Source organism: Rhinopithecus roxellana, chromosome 7, assembly GCF_007565055.1.
Source record: "Rhinopithecus roxellana isolate Shanxi Qingling chromosome 7, ASM756505v1, whole genome shotgun sequence".
In the NCBI taxonomy this organism is placed as follows: domain Eukaryota; kingdom Metazoa; phylum Chordata; class Mammalia; order Primates; family Cercopithecidae; genus Rhinopithecus; species Rhinopithecus roxellana.
In genome coordinates this window covers 134,855,564-134,876,498 of record NC_044555.1, presented here as the reverse complement: position 1 = coordinate 134,876,498, position 20,935 = coordinate 134,855,564, and the positions used below count along the sequence as shown (strand labels likewise).

The following is a 20,935-nucleotide window of genomic DNA, read 5'->3' as shown; positions in this document are numbered from 1 at the left end:
TTATTGAATTATTTCCGCCTCTAGTGACAAGTAGTTAACCTGGACAATTATGGGCCTTTTGCTCATAAAGCATGCCACATCCCAAATAGAAACTTCCAAATAAGCAATCCTTTATATTTTTCAAAGAATTAGTACATGGATCACCTCCTTTGGCCCTCTAAGCAATAATGAGAGGCTGGTGAAGCAGGTACTACGTACTCCCATTCTATATATAAGAAGCTAAACAAGATCAGAATACTGAAGTGACTTACCCCATAATCACAGTAGTTTTTAAAATGGCAGAATTTTCCCTTGAACCATGAGCCTTTTGACTCTGTATCCAGTGATTTTTAAACTCTTCCTTCTAAAACTGAAGAGTTTTCTACCTTGTTCAAAAGTAAGTGCTTTGTCCCAAATGCTTCCTTTTTTCTGTTATTTCTGAAAAGGTAGGGGTTGCACTCTGAAGGAAAATGCAATTTCCCAGATGCTCGGGGATGGAGTATAAAAAGTGAACCTGTAGTCAGATATCAAGTCAGGGCCAGCCCCACACACAGAGAAAATCTTCCCATTCCTATGAGAGCAACTCATTTAGATAAATCAAACGTTGCCACTTCAGTCTAGGTCCTTTGGGACTGGTCCTTTGCCAAGACCAGCTGGGAAAAGATACATACAACCTGGCATGCTACTGCTGAGCCCTGAGGTGTGCACACGTGCAGCAGAACTCGTCTCTATAAATTGGTCTAAGACACTTGGCTAGGCATAGATAGAAATGAATTCTTTGGGATCTTTTTGGGGGTAGAGCAGCATCGGGGAGATTTAGGTCACTCGAGGAACTGGATGCCATACCTTGAAATGGTCTCACTGAAATGACTTGTCAGAAAGAGCTGATCTGAGACAGAAGCCTTTAGAGTCTTGCCCAGATTTATGTACACAATCTTCCTGGCTGCCAAACACCTCATCCTGGAATAAAATGCTTCAACATCTAGGCTGTTAGTAGCTGAAATGGAGCTTCTGTCTTCCACAGTTTGGCTTCCCGAGACAACACCACTATCAGAAAACTGCACTGGCAATGGGGAGCTCAATTCTCACTTGCCTGAATTTCCTGGTGAACTAGTTTTAAGCCCCAGGAATGGTTTCACTTGTTTGCTTGTTAGTAGTAGAACTGATATGCAACATTGGCTTTGGGTGTTTTGTTTTGTAAGTACTGCTAATACTGGCCAACCAACCCCAGATGTTCTGGAAAACATAGTTCAGATCATGTCAACACATGTGCATCTCATGAATGTGCAGTTTTGTCTTGTTTTGTGGAGTAGAGTATGGGGGAGGAGTAGGCTGATCTCCTGAAAGAAAATGTCATTTAAATCTTCCCCTAATTTTCTTAACACTCTACAATAGCCTGAGGTCAGTCAACAAAGGCATTTTTTTTCTTGAAGTTTTCACCATGATTTAGAAAAATAACAAAACTTATTTCTGTCACTGGGTCCTTAGGTCATCAAAAAAGGACACTGCTAAACTCTGAAACACCTCTGGACTTCAACTGTTACCTGCAGACAGACAGGCAAATTCATCGTCTAGGAAATCTTTGGTGTTTGGAACAGCTGTGGAGCTGGTGGAAAGCAGCCTCCAATCTGCTGCAAAAATCTCAGAAACGTTCTTAAGACAACTTTGGATATTACATTTATGTTATAAAATAAAATCTTTGAATTAAATCAGAGAGGATTTGCAAATGAAAGAGAGGTCATCAGGGATTATTGCTTGACCAAATGGAGTCACCCTTTCATCACTTCAAATGTTTTAGTATTTGGGCTTGTTGACTTTTCAGAAGATGTTGAAGCACATTAGTATTAGTATTAGAAATCTTATTAATGATTATTGCATGCCACGGATATGCTACCACTCACACAAATGCGCAGAACATTCCTATGAGGCAATTACCATTGGGAGCAAGAATTAGTATCACTATTTTACAGCTGGTGAAAATGAAACCTAGAGATACTAAGCAATTTGTCCAAACTATACAATGGCTGTGACATAGGCATAGCAAAGTGGAAAGTTGAGACAATTATCTGGCCAAGTCAAGGCAATAAAAACAAGTAATTGAGAGTAAAGTGCCTCCTTCCAAACCCCCTGAATTAGCCAGATCACTCTCTGCATTGATTAAATTCACTGGATAACTGTTTTAATGCCCCTGCAAGCCCTTGTCATCCCTTCCCCGAACTATTGTTATAGCTCCTAACTAGTCTGTTTCCCTGTCTGTAGTCTTATGACTCTCCAATTAATTTTCTACTCTCCACCAGAATGAAAGCCTGAGTATGCCAGTTCCCTTCTCACAAGCCTAGACTCAACAGAGAGCAAATCCATTCTCCCTCTCACAAATGTACACAGAAAAGAAAATAACCTCTGTAGTGTCACATTGAGACTTTCTATCATCTGCTCCATCCAGCCTCATCTCCTTTGATATTCTCCCTTCTAGACCATGCCCTTTCATTCTTTGGTGTCTTTGTTATTATTCCTTCAATGAATGAAAAATGTCCTTTCTCTACATTCCACTAACCGTTGCCATTTTCATCCTTGAAGACCTAGCTCAAATGCGACCTCTATTATCACACTCTTCTTTGGTCCCTTGAGTCAGAATGTACACCAGGCTTTGTGTAAGTCCAAGATATCCCTTAAGCCTCTATTTCACACGTGCATAACTCTGTCTTGTTTACATTTATGTTCTTGTCTCTCTTCTGATTCACCCCATGAAGCTGTAAATTCCTGGCAGGCAAAGACAATGTTTAATTCATCTTAGTGTTTCATACATATATCAGTGGTTAGTGTGGAGCCCAGAACACAGGAAATACACAACTATGTGTGTAGACACAGGCAAAGATGCAGAGTGACACACAAACCCAAGTATACCCAGAATAACTGCAACCTTCCCAAGTCATTCAATCCCACTCCCTTCTAAAAGCTTAAAATTGCTCGATGAATAATGGTATGCATCTCTTTTGTCAGTCTTCATTCCCAAGCAGGGAGAACCTGTTAGTTATATAGTGAACTTTATAATATGTGTCCATTTTCAAATAACTGATTTACTCACCTAGTGGATATTTTTTGGCATTTATCAGATTTCCAGACCTGCATGTAACTAGGCCTAGAGGTACATTGGAATAAGGTGCTCACAAGTTACTGTCAAAAAGCATTTCATGGCCGGATCTGCATTTGCAAGTACACTACTAAAATATGCTTTAACATGACTGTAGCATTTTTAAACAGCTGGCATATTCATCTGAAAAAATAATTAGTTTTCAATAAAAGTTTCTTTTTATTACTCAGGAAAAGTCCTCTGGTGACTTTTCAGGATCTGCCAAGTGAAATTTCAAAATGAAAATAGAGTATCCTTGCTGGCCAGTAGCCAAGTAGAATGAAAGACAAACACACTAATTTGTGCCAAGTCCAAAACATGCTGCACCAAGGCAAAGTGGGTAAGTAGCCACCTGGGTTTAATGTTACATAAACCCACCCATCGTCTGCTTCAGCTCTACAGAAAACTGTCCACTTGGGGCCTATGGCCTATGGATTGTACTAGTTTTATCCCCTCTCTTCTTGCTGGCAGGAAATGAAAATGAGTTCAGTAGACAGCAGAGATTTCTTTAACAAGAAGCCAGTCCCAGGGAAGGCTAAGGCTAAAGATTTGCTGTTAAATAGCTTACAACAAAGGAAAATGGACAGTAAACCCAATGAGGCTGTGGCAGCAGCTCTGTCTGGAGTAAGAATTGCATGTCACGCCCAAGCTCAGCTAGTTATGTACAGTCAAATGATTAACTAGTTAGTGTCTCGGAATAGTGTTTGGTAAGTTAAGATTTGTGTCTTGCAACTTTTTCCCTGTTCCAATGGCTCTTCAAAAGCACTCATGTATTAGTACCAAAGACATCAACATCATCAATTACTGAAAACATGCAAAATACAATATCTTTTTATAGGAACTCTGTTGATCTTGAATCAAAGAAGTGAGGAACATCTGCAACAAAAACACCAGCCTTGAGACACTATAAAGCTATAAAGAACACTAGCAAATTGTCAGCTAGGCTTCCTCTAGTGCTATATGCTGTTTCCATGCTGAAGCAAGGTGAGAGGCTGAAGGCTTAAAAGCTAGTCTTGTGGTATTAAAAGTAGCGCAAAAAGTAGAGTTGGGAGTCAGAATATCTATGTTTAATTCCATACATTGCTACTTGTTTATTTAGAGTGATTTTCAATGTGTTCCAAACTCATTTTTTTTTTTTTTTTTTTTTTTTTTTTTTTTTTTTTTTTTTTTTTTTTTTTTTTTTTTTTACTTTTGAAGTGGCAATAAGAATGCCAACCTCAGAGGACAATTGTGAGAATCTATGGGACAGTGTTTTGCAAACTGTAAAGCGCTGTATCATCATTGACTTCCTTTCACCCTCTCCATTTATCTTTATTTCCAAAAGTTCTAATGTATAAGCCAATTACCCATTTAAGAGACTGCAATTTACTATTCATAGTCATTTGGAGCAGAAACTATCAATTCTGCAAAGTGATATGGTGGAAATACAACATGCACAACTGTGACATGCTTCCCAGATGCTGAGGGTCATTTTATAAGGCTATTTGTCTGCTGGTATAATTCTATTGTTAAATGAATCCTAAAATTTGCTAAATATTTGTGTTTGAAGTTGAGATCAAAATAGTTCGATTTCTATAGGACATATTTAATAAAATGAAAAAACATTTCTGATCATCTTAATTTAGAAGCTATTAGCAGTTAGGCTATTCCAGTCAGATAATTCCAAAACGGAAAAAGCAGATTTCCATTTTAGTATGCTTAAATAAAATGATTATAGGTCATATTAATTTGAAATAAATAAATAAACATTTAAATCTAACTATAAAGCATTACTTCTGCCTTTCAGAAAGCACAAGAAAAAGGATGCCTGCCACATCTTTTGTGGGTGGGAGGCCACACTGGGGGCTCTGTTAATCTGTACTGCCCAAGATGCCCTAACAGTTGTTAAGTTGTGTGTCTGCATGGGGACCATGTGTGCCCTGGGGGATTGTGTTTCTTGTGTGTGCTCTGGCTATCTGGATACCACTTCAGGCTTGCAAGGTTTTTGGGTCAACTGCCAACACACTGCCAGAGCTGTGCTACACCTAAATCAATACCCCAGGCTAGATCAAAATGGTTCACACAAAAACTTAAGAAGGAAGCCACCTGGCTTTTTAACACAGACCTTTATGATTGGTGGGATTTGTTTTAACTGGCTAAATCCATGACCCCTAAAAGACATGATTGAGATCAATACTGCAGGTTAGTCTCACTCTGCCAAATGGGGTCATACTGTTAGTGATTTTGCTATAAAGATGCCTTGGCCAAGGGACAAAAGGATGGTATGTGCAGAACAGAGTTTAACGTAGCAGGCCTGAGACTGCTCTCCTTAGAAAGGCTTGTGTATAAGGTTGGTCTTTGGCTGAAGTCTGGGCACTTGACTGGTAAACAGTTCCCTATACTGATAAGAAATTTTCCCTCAGTGATAAGACTGTTTTGCCCACTTGGGGCCCTAAATTGGTTTTCCCTCTGGGAATCTGAAATTTTGATAGTTGCTAGGCAGAATGGGCCTGTGTGACCAGACCCCAGTAAAAACTTTGGAAGCTAAGTCTCAAATGGGTTTTCCTGGGAAGAAACATTTCATGTATGCTGCTACATTTTTGTTGCTATGGTGAGAGCTTGCTGTGTGGCCCCTCATGGCAGGGATGGAGCATAGGACGCCTGCATATGGACTCCTCAAGACTCTTCTTGATGTGTCTTTTCCTTTACTGATCTTGCTGTAGTATTTATTCTTGTTGTGTCTCTCAGTCTTGAGTTTGACTGCATGTTAAGTTCCACGAGTCCTTCTAGCAAGTCAATGAATACTGGGTGGTCTTGGAAAACCCCTAAACAATCGCCACATGGAAATTACTGAGGAAAACTGGCCTATAGCCCTTCAACACTCTATTTTTTAAAATATAAAGTTCTTTTAAAACTAAAAAAATCATTCTCATTTATTGCTAGTTCTTCGAGAAACTCTTGGCCATCTTGAAAAGCCAGGAATGCAAACTAACGTGGCCAAGACATATTATCCACAATAATTTAAAGTATTACAAGTAAAATAATTTTGAGTCACTTAAGTTTTTATAAGCAATTGTCTTTTGGAAAAGAAATCAATTAGAGATCACAGATGTCTCAACAAAGATAGAAAGAAATGTCAAAGTGCAGTCAATGATGATTTGTGTTGAGTAAGAAAATAGGAAAAGGGAGAAATGCACTGAAAGTTTATCAAAGATGGACATTATGTCAGAGAAGTGAAAGTGTTCTAGAGGCACCAGCCATATCTTAGTGAGCTAAGTTCCCTTAGGACCCAAACTCTAATCTCTGCTTGCCCACAAAGTTAGAGGAAGTGCCTTTTAAGACACTGTGTTAAGTCTTTGAGATTTTCTCAGAGGGCACTGAAGCCTGTGCTCTATGTTTTATTAAAGGAGGAAATGGTCTTTTATTAGAGTACCCGATCTTCCAGATCAAATCTTGATAAGAGGACCCCAGAACCCGCTCCACCTCCTAGGAAACCACACTGGATGGAGGACAACATCCAGGTTAACAGAGCTCAGTTGATGTGGAGCAGAAGATCAGGCTATGCAGGAGTGACTGCTCACAGGGCCCCTGTCGGGCTAGGGCTTTTGGGACTGACTTTTCCATTCCTCAAACTGCCTCCAAAGAGTTCTCCAGGGACTGATGGAATTATTGATGGATATGGCTAGAGTGGCTTCCTTTAGGTATGCTGTAAGAGTCAAATGCCACCCTAAGGCTTGACAACTTAACTAGGCTGATGTCTCTTCTTGACTCAAACTGGGTACCAGCTGACCCTATGTCCTTGCCTGCTTCACAAAAACCTACCTGTGTGCCTAGTATTATCTATCCATTATCTAGGACCAGAATCATAACATTTAGTGGTGACCTACTGGAAGCAAACCATAATATGTAGTGGTGACCTACTGGAAGCAAAACTTGGCTAACAGTAATAATAGTAAAAATCTGAATGATGTGTTAATTACTAACTCTGCTGTTGCTTCTGTCCTTCCTATTGCTATTCCACTACTACTAAAGAGCTTAGTGTTAGCACCTTTATGGTCATTCCAACATAAATTGAACACCTCACTCTAACTATATGGCATGAAAGTAATAGTATTCTTTTTGCTTCTTGGTTGCACTCCCTTGTAAGATTTGGAGAATTGTGTTCAAATCTAGGTGGTATCACTCAGTAATTCTGTGGCCTTGGGCAAGCCATTCAACCTCTCTGTTACTCAGTGCCTTCATTTGTAAAATGGGATAGTAATAGCTCTCAGGCAATTTTGTTAAAAAGATTAAGGGTAAAGTAGGTAAAAGACCGGGCCTAATATTTTATTCATCAAAAGTTCTCAATAAATAAATGTGATTGCAGATATTATTGTTGTTGATGCTATTATTTTTTATATTGTTACTCTTATAATGAGGATCCAATTTATGCCAAGGTATCATTCTTGGGACCTCTAAAGTTTGAGTGCAGCCTCCTCTCCTAAAAGAGGAGCATAGTAGAGGGCCATTGGGTGTTAGACTCCAAACATTTACCTGAGTTCATTTGTTACCATGGCCTAAACACAAGGAGAACCCAGTTCTGAGGTCTGCCATAGGAGAGGCACAGCAATCTTCCTAGCAAAAACATCCTCCTCAAACGATACAACAGATCATACTTATGTGTATAAAATCCCATGGCAATCCTAAGCCTTGGAGCTATTTTCATTTGCCTTTTTCCATGTTTCAGGTTAATCGACAGTCTTTTGGTTGCTAGGAATGGTATGGGAAGAAGTGGCCAACCTTGGTAGTGACTTGCTTCACCTCCTCAGGCATATGCTTGGCAATGAACATGGCTGTATGATTGACATGAGTAACATTGTTCCTGTTTCCTCCTCATGTCCAATGCCCTCATCACCATCACCAAAAAAAAAAAAAAAAAAAAAAGGTTTTCACACCTGAATACAATTTTGGTTACAGAACAATAAAGGACAGGTGACAGGCCCAGCTGGAAGGCCTCTTTTTCATTTTCCTGTGGCCACAAATCAGACATCTTGGGCTCACAGCAGGACAGGCTCCACTGGCAGTAATTGGCACCATCTGTAGCTGTCAGAACACTGGCTGGCATTCCAGCATTTCATCTTTCCAGTCAAGGCATTCATCACTAGTCCAAAACTCAGCCAGCTGACACTGAAAGATTAACTTGCATTGATTTGCTTGGCTAAACTCGCCTGAGCTTCAGTTGGTACTGAACGTTCCTGTTTAATAGCCAGTCTCATCACAAGATGTTTACAAGGTGATTGTCTACTGAAGTTATTTTTTTTAATTCTCACTCCTCATCTTCTGCCTAATGTGCCCTCAATAATTAAACTTTGGGAAATAGTGAGTTAAAATGGAGAAAAGTGAGTCCTTCACATGATCCCTGCCAAATGCCAGGCCCATGAGCTGTATAATTAGAAAGTTTGTCTCCTTATCTCTCAGTTGCACTAAACTTCTCCCTTGTCAAAGTGTTTGTATGTGGTAGAAGAGGTATTTTGATCTTCATTTTGCCAGAGGACATTAGGAAATCAATCATCTCATAGGTAACTCCCAGGCCATGAGGTTGGCTAGCCTGCTGCCTTTCTACTCTCCAGCCCATGAACATTTACATTGGCCTTCTGCCCTGGGCTAGGCCCAGCACTCAGCATGGGGGCTACAGAGAGACATGAGCCACAGGCCTTCGCAAGCCACACTTCTCATTGGGTGGTGGAGTGGAAAACCATGGTAATTAAGGATTGTGATACACTGTGCTATATGACAAGGTAGAGGATTGACCGCAGCCCTATATTCATGAAACATGAGAAAAATGAGAACCTATCTCAGACTGGACACTAGACCAAGGAGGGCTTCCTGGAGAAGGTGATACTTGAGTGGTGAAGACTTGAGAAGGCGCTAGCAAGATGGTAAAGGGAGAGAAAGGAAGAGAACATTGCCCCAAGGGATGGAGTATACAAAGATAGTGAGGCATGACACACGTTGGGGCAGTTGAGATGCTACAGTGGTAGTTCATTTTAATGGCACTGCAGGATGCCTCAGAATTGAGGGAGTAGGAATTTTAGGCATTTATGCTAAACTAAGGAGTTTGAATTTCATCATATTAGTGTTGCACAATCATTGTTGGAATTTTCAGCAGAGTGTTGACATGTTCAGATATGCAATAGTATAGAGGACCACCTAGGGAGAAGGGACTGGAAACAGAAAAACAAGTTAGAAAGAAGTCATTGCTACGTTCCAAGCAGTAATGATGCAGGCACAAGCCAGCTTGACAGCCTACAGTGATTGATGAAAGAGGACATCTCACATGAAGATGAGAAGAGGTAGGAAATCTACAAGGTCTCGCTGGTTGAGTTCTTGCGAGCCTGAGTGGAGGGAAGGGCCATTCTTTAAGAAGGGGAATAAGAAAAAAAAAAAAAAAAAAAAGAGCCAGTGCAACCCCAAATATCAGAAGGCATGGATACGTGTCACTTAGTCTGTCTTCTCAGCAACTCTACCCACCATGCTCAGTGGGAAATCTGTACTCTGACAATCAACACAGTGTTACTTGCTGAACAAAATCTTGTGGGTTTTTGTTGTTGTTGTTCCTAAACCAGAACTCACACAATTTCCCTCATTTAAAGCCCTCTTTCCTCTGCCCTTCTGACCAGTCCTTCCACATCAAGATCAGCACCTAGTATACTACAAGACCTTAACAGATACTTGTTGTTATGAGTTGAACTGCATTCCCGCCCCTCAAAAGATGTGTTGAAATCCTAACCTCTGGGACCTGTGTATATGACCTTATGTTTGAATGGGGCCACTGCAGATTAATTTGTGAGGTTAAGATGAGCTGTTACTGGAGTAGGGTGTGCTCTTAATCCAACATGACTGATGTCCTTATGAGAAGAGGGAAATTTGGGCATCGACACACACATGCAGAGAAAAATATCATGTGACAATGGTGACAGACATTGAAGTGCTACGGCAACACCCAGGGCTACCAAAATCTGGAAAAGATAAGGAAGTATCTTCCCCTAGGGGCTTCAAATGGACCATGGCCCTGCCATCACTGCAGTCTTCTAGTCTCCAGAACTATGAGACAATAAATGTTTGTTATTTAAGCTACCTGGTTTCTGGTACTATGTTACAGCAGCCCTAGCAACCTGATACACTTATTAATTGAAATAGTCAAATAAAATCATGCCTCCTCCATGAAGCTTACTCTGTCTCTTCAAGCCTGAGATTCTGAGATTAGTCATCCTTAAAAGTCAGAAAATAATCATTACACCATAATCCTTCACTGCCCTCCACTGTTGGTCCTAGGCAAATGATGCCATCCTAACAAGGGGCTGACACAGACAACCTGTCTGGTAGGATAATAGTGATAACCGCTCCTATTTATCCAGTGTTCTATCTGCTAAACACTAGATAAATATTATTTCATGTTATCCTCACAATGATTTTCAATGCGTTTGTTTCATTTGTGACTCACAATGACACCATGAGGTAGAAACTATTATTATCCCCATTTCACACATGAGGACCAGAGAAGGACTTTCTCCAGTGTTCCAAAGCAAAGAAATGGTAGAGCCAGTGTTGTCCCACTCCAAATCATGTGCTCTTCACTGCCAGGTTCAAGTTTTCACTTATCCACACTTATTTTTTGTCAGGCTTGCCCAATTTTGTTCAGTGTTATGCTTCTTCCTGTGCATACATTTTCCTTTGCATTTTGGAATATCTCACTTTGATTGTAAAATATACACCCAAAAGAAAGTTGCCCTCCACCAAGTGGATTCTTTACATATAGACTTTAAGCCTATAATGTCAAGAGGCAGTTAGACAGACATGTTATAAACCCTGGTGGCTTTGAATCAGCTAAACTACCTGAGGCAAGGAAAATATCCCAGGGTGCAAATGGAGGTAATATCTATATCTCATATCTCTATGGAGGACAAATATCTCTATGAGCCCTCCATAGAAATATGAGATATGGATATAGATATCCATTTTATCCTTCTGAGTATATTTGAAAACATTTAGAAAAGAATGATTCTAGATCCATTTCAAAAATGCGACTCCCAGGACTTGCCTTGGAAAGCAAAGCAAGTGATAAATTGTAAGTCTCACTTAAATTGCCACCCTCTTACTTGACAATGTAAATAAAATGTTCTTCTGTGAATGAAGATGTAGGAGTCAGAATAGCATGACAAATATCTGTTTATATAGTTATTATCAAAATATCACTAACAAATATGCTTCCACCATCTTTTTGAGAGTAACTGATGGCAACATTAGTGTTTAATTTTGTACATGAGATAAAAAGCACTGAGGAATAGCACATGTGTTGCTCTTTCTATCACTATTATCATTGTTACTCATAATAAACATTTATGGAGCACTGACTGTAGCTACTCATAAGCCCAAAGGGGAAAAATGAAGATAGAATTGACAAGAATTATAGGCAAAAGATTAAAGATATATCTATATGTGAATATGGATATGTGATTGATTGAAGGAAGGAAGAAAGGAAGAAAGGGGGAGGATGGGAACGATAAAAGAAGAAAGGAAGAAAGGAAGGGAAGGAAGGAGAGAGGGAGAAAGACAATGTATATTGGTGCATGGTTTCTTTAAACATTCCCAGAAAACTAGACCTACATTTCTATAAGCTGTCCAGCCACAACTTCCCCTCACCAAAATTAAATAAATAAATTTCCTTCAAAGCAGAACTCAGCAGCCACTTCAGCAAGGTGAATTACTGTAGTTGGAGTATATTATGCTCAAAGATCTCACTGAGGAACCAAGGCAAAAGTAGGGTAGGAAAAAAAGTGAGAGTTGAAAAAAAATTAGAGAAAGGCACAAGAGAATACAGAGGGAAATACAGAGTAGAGTTGAGGGAATGGAAGAGGCTGGGAGTGCAAATGGTGGCAATGGTCTAACTGATGGGCAAAGTAAGTGGTTATCTTTAGCATTCTACATACCCATTGCCAAGCATCCCTCATTATAGGTCTGTATTTCTTAACATTCAGTGAGCACCTACTACATGCCAGGAGCTCTGCTGGGCCCTTCCATATGGTAAGTTTTGTTGTCATTGTGGCTGGTTAGAAAGCAACAAATCTAGCTGATAATAAAGAAGCTAATTCTGACTTCAAACTCAACCCCATGTTGTTGGCCTGCACCCTCCATTCTGGAGCATGTGAGCACTTAAATAGCAGACAGATAGGCTGTTTTGTTATTGTTGTTTGTTTTGATCTCCACGACCACTTAGTAAGGTAGAGATAATTATCCCTATTTGCCAGATGAGAAAACAGACATTATCCTACACTGAAGTCTCAGAATGACATTCAGTTCACTTCTGCTCACTTTCTGACATGAGAATCTCAGATCCAATCCATGATGCTCTGGTTGTCCTTAGTTCCAAAACGGACAGTCAGTGAAGCATTCTGACTACCCTGAGGCCTTTAACTGGTGTTTGTCTCAGTTTCCTTACTTAGTGGGAAGGAAATCCATACAATTTTACCTCTAAGGAACTGTATTTAAATCAGTGCTTTGGATATCCTTAAGTCAAAGGAAATACCTCACTGTGATCAAGGACTCATTTGTAAAGAGGGAGAAAAGCTACTTGTTAAGCCATTGACTGATTGTGGACCTTCTACAGCCAACTTATATTGCCTACCTTCATCCTGAAGAAGGACTGAAATGCTTGGTGCCTCCTTTTGAACTTCATGGATCAAGAAAGAGGGGTGAAGCATGTCTTTCATCTGGGATAGATAAACGGGCCACTGCAACCTTCCTCTGGGTTGCCACAACCAAAATTCACCTTAATATCCCAGACTGCCTAGCTTTACTGGCCCCAAAACTGTTGTGGAATCACCATGTTCTTTATTCTAGGTCACAATACATAAGCTAATTATGACATCATCTCAATTTAAACTCTGTTTTTTTAGCTTCCTCCATCCATTCTTAGACACCAGAGTATTCAAACTATCAAACAGTGCACATGGTAAATTGTGGGACACTGTAAACCATTATCTCATGAGAATAATTCAAAATACAGTTGGTTTTTATTTATCCATTCACTCAACCTAGCCTAACTAACTATGCTCCTACTGTGTGTATAGAGCTCTGCTCAGTGCCAGGAATACAGAGATGAATAAAACAGGTTTCCCTTTTCTCAAGGGGCTCAGAGACTGACTCCACATGTGTACTATCATAAAATAAAAAAAATATAAATATGCAAGCACACATAGAAGGAGAGAGATTTTAGGTTTTCTTAATAACTGCTTTTATGTTTGATGACTAATAGTAATACTTTCTATTTATGAAATTGTACTTTTGAAAGCAGTTATATACCTTTGATTCATGTGAACCTCACAGTGACCCAGTTAGATAGGCAGGGACGATATCATTTCTAGCTTGAAGATAAAGAACCTGCAGCTGTGAGGTTAAGTGTCTTGCCCAAGGTTGTACAAATTATAAATACAAGTGTTGGGCCCCAAATCCTAGGCTTCTAGTCCTAGGTCCATTGCCCTTCCCAGTCCACATCATTTCCTCGCTCAATTATTTACAAGTATTTCTAAAAAGGAAATGATGACCCTATGCCCATTTTGTGGGGTCAAAGGAGACCTGGGAATGCAGTAGTGGATAATTATCCATGATTATGTTTTCTTCAAAAGCATCTGAGAACAGAGGGACATGATCTTTCTCTAAATGAATTCATTTTTCTTTTGCATGTCTGTCTTATTTAATTTATTCTTACATAGATATTCACTGAAATAATATCCCTTTAAATTGCTGGGAACCTTAACCTTTCTTCACTGATGTTACAAAAGGTAAGTTTTATCCTTTGCATGAGATAAGGTGTTACTGAAAAATACATTCTACTCATAATATGTTAAAAACAAACAAACAAACAAACAAAAAAAAAAAAAACTAAGGGGAAGTATCATGTAAAGGAAACTCGTAGTCAAAGGAAATAATGTATGATCAAATTCTGGGCCTTGGGAAGTATCTGGAGTGATTTTTCTGCCTTTACCCTTCTTCTTTTCCTCACCACTGCCAATACCATCATCACTGCAACTTTGGGCGGGTAACTAACTGTGGACAATTATAGCCAGTGGTGTCTGAAACAGCAGGTGAATGAGGAAGACCAAGGCTGACTCTGTTCCTATTGCCCTTCCTTTACTCACATCCAGGCACATTGCCTCCTTCCTGTTCTCTGAACACACGAGGCAATGCCCCTTCTTATGACCCTTTGAATGACTGCCCCTGCTACCTGGTATGTTTGCAGCTCAGATGGCACCTGTTCAGTGATACCCTACAAAATTGCACCCCAATTCTGCAATCCAGGTCCTCTTTGATCTGCTCTATTTTTTAAAATGTAGGTAACACTACAAGACGTAAAATTAAACACCAACCATTTTTAAGTGTGTAATTCAGTGGCATTAAGTACACTAACAATGTTAAGTGAACATCGCCACTGTCTGATTCTCAAACATTTTCATCACCCAAAAAGGAGAGCCTCTACATATTAAGCAGTTACTCAGTGTTCCCCATCCCCTAGCCTCTGCTAACTGATAATCTGCTTTCTGTTTCTAGGGACTTGCCTATTTCTGAATGTTTTGTATTAATAAAATAATATATGTGACGTTTTGTTTTGAACCTCTTTCGTTAGCCTAATGTTGTTATGGTTCATCTACGTTGTGGTATGTATTCGTACTTCATTCATTTGCATAGCTGAATAATATTCCACTGTATGGATAGACCACAGTATTAATTTATCCATTGATGGAGATTTGAGATGTTTCCACTTTAGGGCTATGATGAATAATGCTATTATGAACATCTGCATGCCATTTTTCTGTGTGGACATATGTTTTCAGTTCTCTTAAATGTGTACCTAGGAGTGTAACTGTTGGGTCATATGATATCTTTATGTTTAACTTTTTGCAGAATTGTCAGACTGTTTTCCTTCTTTTCCTCTAGCACTTAGCATGCTTGAACATACTATACTTTCTTTATTGTGCTTATCATTTATTATCTCCTCCCTCCAAAATATAACCTCCACATGGGCAAGAATTTAGCATGTTGTGTTCCTTGATGGGTCCCCGGTGTCTACAATAGTGTGTGGCACATAAGGGTGTCCAAGAACTATTTGTGAGAGAAAGAAGGAAGAGAGAGGCCACAAGAGGCATCTGTGGTGAGTGGGGAGAGCAAGTAGTAAGTCAGTATTCCTATGTAAGAATATATATAGATAAGCTATCTGAGAGAGGGGCTCCCTGCATTTAGAAATCCCCTCTGATACACAGTCTCAACACCTTGAGTTGTAATTCCTTGAGTAATTAAAACAAGACACTGTAGCAGAGCCATCCATAGTAAATTCACAGAGAAAATGGCCTGCCACCCTGTATACCGTGGGAAAATACATGTAGGACCAATAGTGACAAATCTAGAAACACTCCCCTAACCAAGGTAGTTCATATCACCTGAAATAAGAAGCTAAGGAAATAAGGAAACTCATCTTACACTGGCATAGATTCTTCTATGAGAAGACATTTGTTTAAAATTAAGTTGTAGGGTCCAACGTTCTCTCTTTTGATGCTTCCATGGGGGTACTAGGAGTAGTATAGAAATGTGTTAAGTATAGCACTGTTTCCAACAGCTAAAAAACTGGAAACAACTTCAGTGTCCTCAAATAAGGGGATGGCACAATAAACAGTGCATTATCATATTTAATAGCATAGAATTTGGGACAGCTGGTCAAAGGATTGAGTTAAAGCCAGTAGATTACTATGACATATAGTAAGGTGAAAACAGCAACACTTACTATATATGTATACGCAGACACACACACACACACACACATATATGTATATATAACCATTTATGTAAAACGCACCTATGCAAAATAATATATATGGTGTGGTTGTGAATACACACACACACACACACACACACAAAGAGAGAGAGACAGAGACAGAGACAGAGAAATGATGCTTTGAAGGCACTAAATTCATAGCAGTTTTTACCTACAAAAGCAGGAGAAGGGACAAGAATTTCAGACAGAAGCAAAAGAGCACTTGAGGCTTGTCTGTAGTGCTTGTGTTGAATCATGTATTCCTGTATTCCTCGAATAATGAAAACATTTTAAATGTATGGGATCATCATTTCCTGTGGGAAACCAGAGAAGATGAGTGTATTAAAACTTTGGGACCCCTAGAAAATTAGACTACAAAATAAGTGTATCTGAACTTGACTTGATTCTTAAGAAGTTGATTAAACAAATTCATAGCTATGCTGCTGACCAGTGAATTCATCCATTTGGATTCAAGTCTATAAGTAGAATGCCTTTGACCACAATTAAAACCTCATGGTTTTTCTTTGGACATATGTGTTCACATGGCCCCTGTCATCTTCATATTAGGATATGTGCAAGAGACTTCTCTGTGGTCTGCTCCCCATCATTAGAAGAGGTCAAGTCTGGCAGCGACAGGAGAGAGCTATGCTTGGGATCATCCAGGGCATGCACGCATGTGTGTGTGTGCACGTTTGTGTGTGCCAGCGAGCACACACTAGTGGGAGTGGAATGGTGTATATACATGTGCTGATCTGGGGCTTTCTTGATGGATTACTTGCTGAACTTCTTCCCCTTTGCTTGTACACCTAACCGGAAACTAAATCTACTGACATTAAAGGTGCTAGAAGAACATGCTTACTAATTGCTTGATAAGGAACATGCCTACATTTTTACAAATTGCTCGATAAGAAACTCAGATCACTTGCTGCTCTGCAAACATACTGTGTCCTTTCCCTTGTTAGCGCTTCTATCGACGTCATTTTCCCAGCCAGACTACCCTTCACCCTGCTGTTTAAGGTCTGCTGTTCAAGGTCCTCGGATGCTTCCTTTAACCCCACCTCTGCAGTGACAGCATTCTGGGTTTTTCCTGGCAGACACCGTCAACTCATTTATGCACTTTCACTCTCCTCTTCCCTTTATTTTTGTTTCTCTGATTTCTGTCTTCAGCCTCATTTCCCACATCATCCAAACTTTAAACTACTTGATGGGAGGGACTGTGACCTACTTGGCTCAGACCCCTGCACACAGTAGGTATATAGCAAATGTTTGTTCTCATATTTAGTCATTCTTTCAACAAATATGCAGTAAGCACTTACTCTGTCCAGCACTGTGATGGTTAACTTGATGTGTCAATCTGGCTAGGGATACAGAAGTGAATGAGACAAAGGAAGCTCCTGACATTCTGGAGACTTATCTTAGAAGGAAGGAGACTATCAACAGGCCATTGGCATAAAATTTTGGTTCTCAGTAAATTTTTTGTGTTGTAGCCATGGTATATACTTGTTCATTTTGAAGACACTGCACGACTTCCACAAAACACAGTACTGCACAGAGTAGGTACTCCAGGGGTACTGAATCTGACTGAAATAAACTAGCATTATTATTATCATACTCAACTGTGCCAAAGCAGTAAGTATAAACATGATGAACATACTGCAGTTCAGCCTTGAGTTTCAGAGTTTTCTATCTTAAAAAATAAGCATCATAGACTAAATCCACAACATAGGAATGCAAATATTAGTCTGAGACGGAAAACAAAGTCTAAAGGAGCACATTTTAATTAATTGGGGGTAATCAATTATACATGAAAACACATACCCTAAATCTTACTTTAAAAAAAGTAGTTGGTATATTTTACATTCCTAGTACCACAAGTAATTAATCAAAAGTTTACATATTTCTTCAATCAAGATACAACATGTCAACAACTGCAGTTAAATGCATCATAGAAATGGAATGCTCTTGCAAAAGGTTTCATTAAGTTTAACACGATTTACAGAACTTAAGATACATTGCTGGGAGATTTTTATAACACTTCAGGAAGTACTCCAAGGATATCCTGACCCACTTGAAATTGTTTTAGCTGCACTGTTACCTGGGTCACAACTGATGGCAGCATATATCAGTTACACTGCAGTCATTTAAAACATGCTTTCATGCATCTGGTCATCGAAATATTCACTCTTTGCATTTTCATATCCTGAAAGAACCATTATAATGGAACTTCTTAAACAGACTAAAATTAACTCATTTACCTCAGTAGGGCCCCTACAAGACATGCTACTAGGAAATATGCCCCTTAAGACTGCAAATGTCCCCTTCGTGCATTTCTGAGGAGGCCAATTTTTCAGTCCTCTTCCTGCTTTCTTCCCAATCTCTTTTATTTGAGAACTGACTACCTCACATTGATTTTTGGACTCAAGAGTCAATAACTGGGCAGCCTTTTCAAGTTTATTCCTGCCAACGGATAGAAGAGATAGAGATACCTATAATTAGGGTGACTGCAAACGGTTTTGGAACATAATTTATTTTCAGAAATTTTGTATGTTTGGTGAAATAGAAAGTACTGGAAATCCTATACTGAAGGCATTTTCTGTAAAACCTATTGCTAATTATTTAATCAGGGCACATTATGCATTCTTCACTGCAAGACCAACCTCCCCCACCACTGAAGGTGCTAGCCCTGAGACATGAGTTTTATAAAATTCCGTTATCGAAGTTTACCATATCATATCAAGAGAAATGATGAAATTTGATGCATTTCTATAACCACCAAAGTGCCATGCAAGGGTGCCTCATTCGTGCTGCTCAAAACCCTCCAATGACTCTCCATCTCACTTAGAGTAAAATCTAGGGCCCTTATAAATGGTCTGCAAGATGCTGCTCCAAGACCTGTTCTCTACCTACCCAAAACAGAAACAACCTTTCCCTCCCTGTCTCATCTGCTGCCATTCTACACTTTGAGTACTCTGCTCCAGCCTCTATGGCCTCTTTATACTTTTCAGACATCCTTTGCACTTGCTGTTCCCCTTGTTTGGAAGGCTCTTCCCACACATAGTTCATGGCTTGCTTCCTCACCTCCTTCAAGACTTTGTTCAAATGTCACATCAGTTAGGCCTCTCCTAACCACTCTTAGAAATTGAGCCCCTGAGCCATTTTCTAACACCCTCTCTGGTTTCATGATTTTAATAGCACTTGTCATCATCCTACATATTTTATATTTTACATACTTATTTTCATTATTCTCTGATGCCCATTCGCCACCACTCCAAGGATGCAAGTTAGAAGACGGCAGAGTCCTGACTTGTTTTATTCATTATTATGTCCCTACAACCTAGAAAAGTGACCAGCACATAGTAGGTACACAACAAATGTTGCTGAATGCATGCATGAATGAATGAGTATAAATGCACAACAGCCCCTCTCTTCAAATGAAACATTTCATTAAATATTGTATTTCTGACATTTCATTGTATATTGAATTCATTGCATATTGAGTTTTATACTCACTAAAAACTATACGTAATAGCCTGTTTTTTCTTTATTTTTGATTGAGGGAGGGGTTGCCCATCTTTCAGGGAAGGATTCCAAACCAAAGAGGCTATCTAGACAAAGAAACATATACTATGTCATCTTTTAAGATTTCTGTTGTTCTTGTCCCTAGGAAAAGTGACCTTCTTCACTGTCTTGAGGGGAGTGAATACAGATTTTTTTATATATGAAATTCTACTTTATAACTTTTGAAATGCAGTAGAATGTTATTCTTTGAAAATCAGGGTTTTTCAGGAACTTAATCTTTAAATATAATACCTTGGGTTTGGCATACGGCAACATCCCCAAGGCACAAGAATTCTTAGTATTGAGGATAAACACAGACTCTATACTTCCAAATCCTATGTTTATCTCTTACATTGGCAAATTGAACAAACAGAATTAAATCCTGCCAAAATAACCTAAGACCACCCTTCCATGTGAAGATGGAGGCAGATGTGACTGCATGCTTTCAACCATTACTTGTATTCATGTCTGTTTATTGTGTGTAGATCACACCAGAGAGATGCTTCCCACCAATGCCCACAGACTACAGCACAGCATCGAGCTGAGCAACTACCACCACCACTACAAAAATCCAAAGGAGGAGATGAAGTAGGGAGTGAGTGAGGGAAGAAAGGCAGATACAAGACCATATGGCAGAGGGCTCTTAAACCACACAAAATACTCAGAAGAAAATATAGAACATATTTCTCTATCACAAGGCATGTGTTGAATGACACAGGATGGGCCTAGCACATAGTACTTTTTAAGCAGTAGTAGTGCCTCAATACAATTGATGAAGTGCTTCCATTTAAAGTTATTAATTAGGACAATGACTTGAACTCAATAAAAGAAATATATTGGATAAAAAGAAAAGCTGAGCCATATTGCCTTCATTAGCATAAAATCTTCCAGGTTCCCCAATACACTTTCCAAGGGGATTGAGAAGATGTCTCAATTTTAACCAAATTTTTATAGTTTTAGAGCAAGCATGGTTATGCATGAATTTCAGAATACATTTACTTGAAAATTCATTATATGAAACATTTATCCCATGAATAAATTAGAGACTCTGAAATACAGTGCAATAAAACTTTTGCTGCTAGACGAATTTTTATAGGTGAAATAATGTGAAAATTAGTAACATCAAATACGATTCCTCTTAACCTAGACTAGTCCCACACACAATTATTTTGACATGGTCTGTCATACATAATAATGTAGATTTTCTAATAATGCTACAGAAAAGACTTGTAACAATTCTTATCAGAATTTAGAAATACATGATGAATCATTGGGTAAGAAAAATGGCAGTTTATCCATTTTACAAAATGATTTTTTTTTCCAGAGCTGAATTGGATTCAAGCCTTTGTTCTCCGTTAGAAAAATGTTTAACTGTCATATATTCAAGCAAAGGAAAAACTATTCCACATTGAGAAAATTTCTTCATTCTTTATTTACTGAGTTGC

General features: G+C 39.1%; 1 protein-coding gene across 6 annotated transcripts in view; it reads right to left on the bottom strand.

The window, feature by feature from the left end:
- AFF2 (AF4/FMR2 family member 2) overlaps window positions 1–20,935 on the bottom strand; it is a 518,440-nt gene that overhangs the window by 284,353 nt on the left and 213,152 nt on the right. The window contains exon 1 of one of the 6 annotated variants that reach the window (XM_030933769.1): window positions 12,753–12,891. The exons of the other annotated variants lie outside the window; for them this stretch is intronic. Coding sequence (XP_030789629.1) covers window positions 12,753–12,803 — 51 coding nt within the window. The 5' untranslated portion in view covers window positions 12,804–12,891. Of the gene's footprint in view, window positions 1–12,752; window positions 12,892–20,935 lie in introns of those variants that run through there. 6 annotated transcript variants of the gene reach the window in all.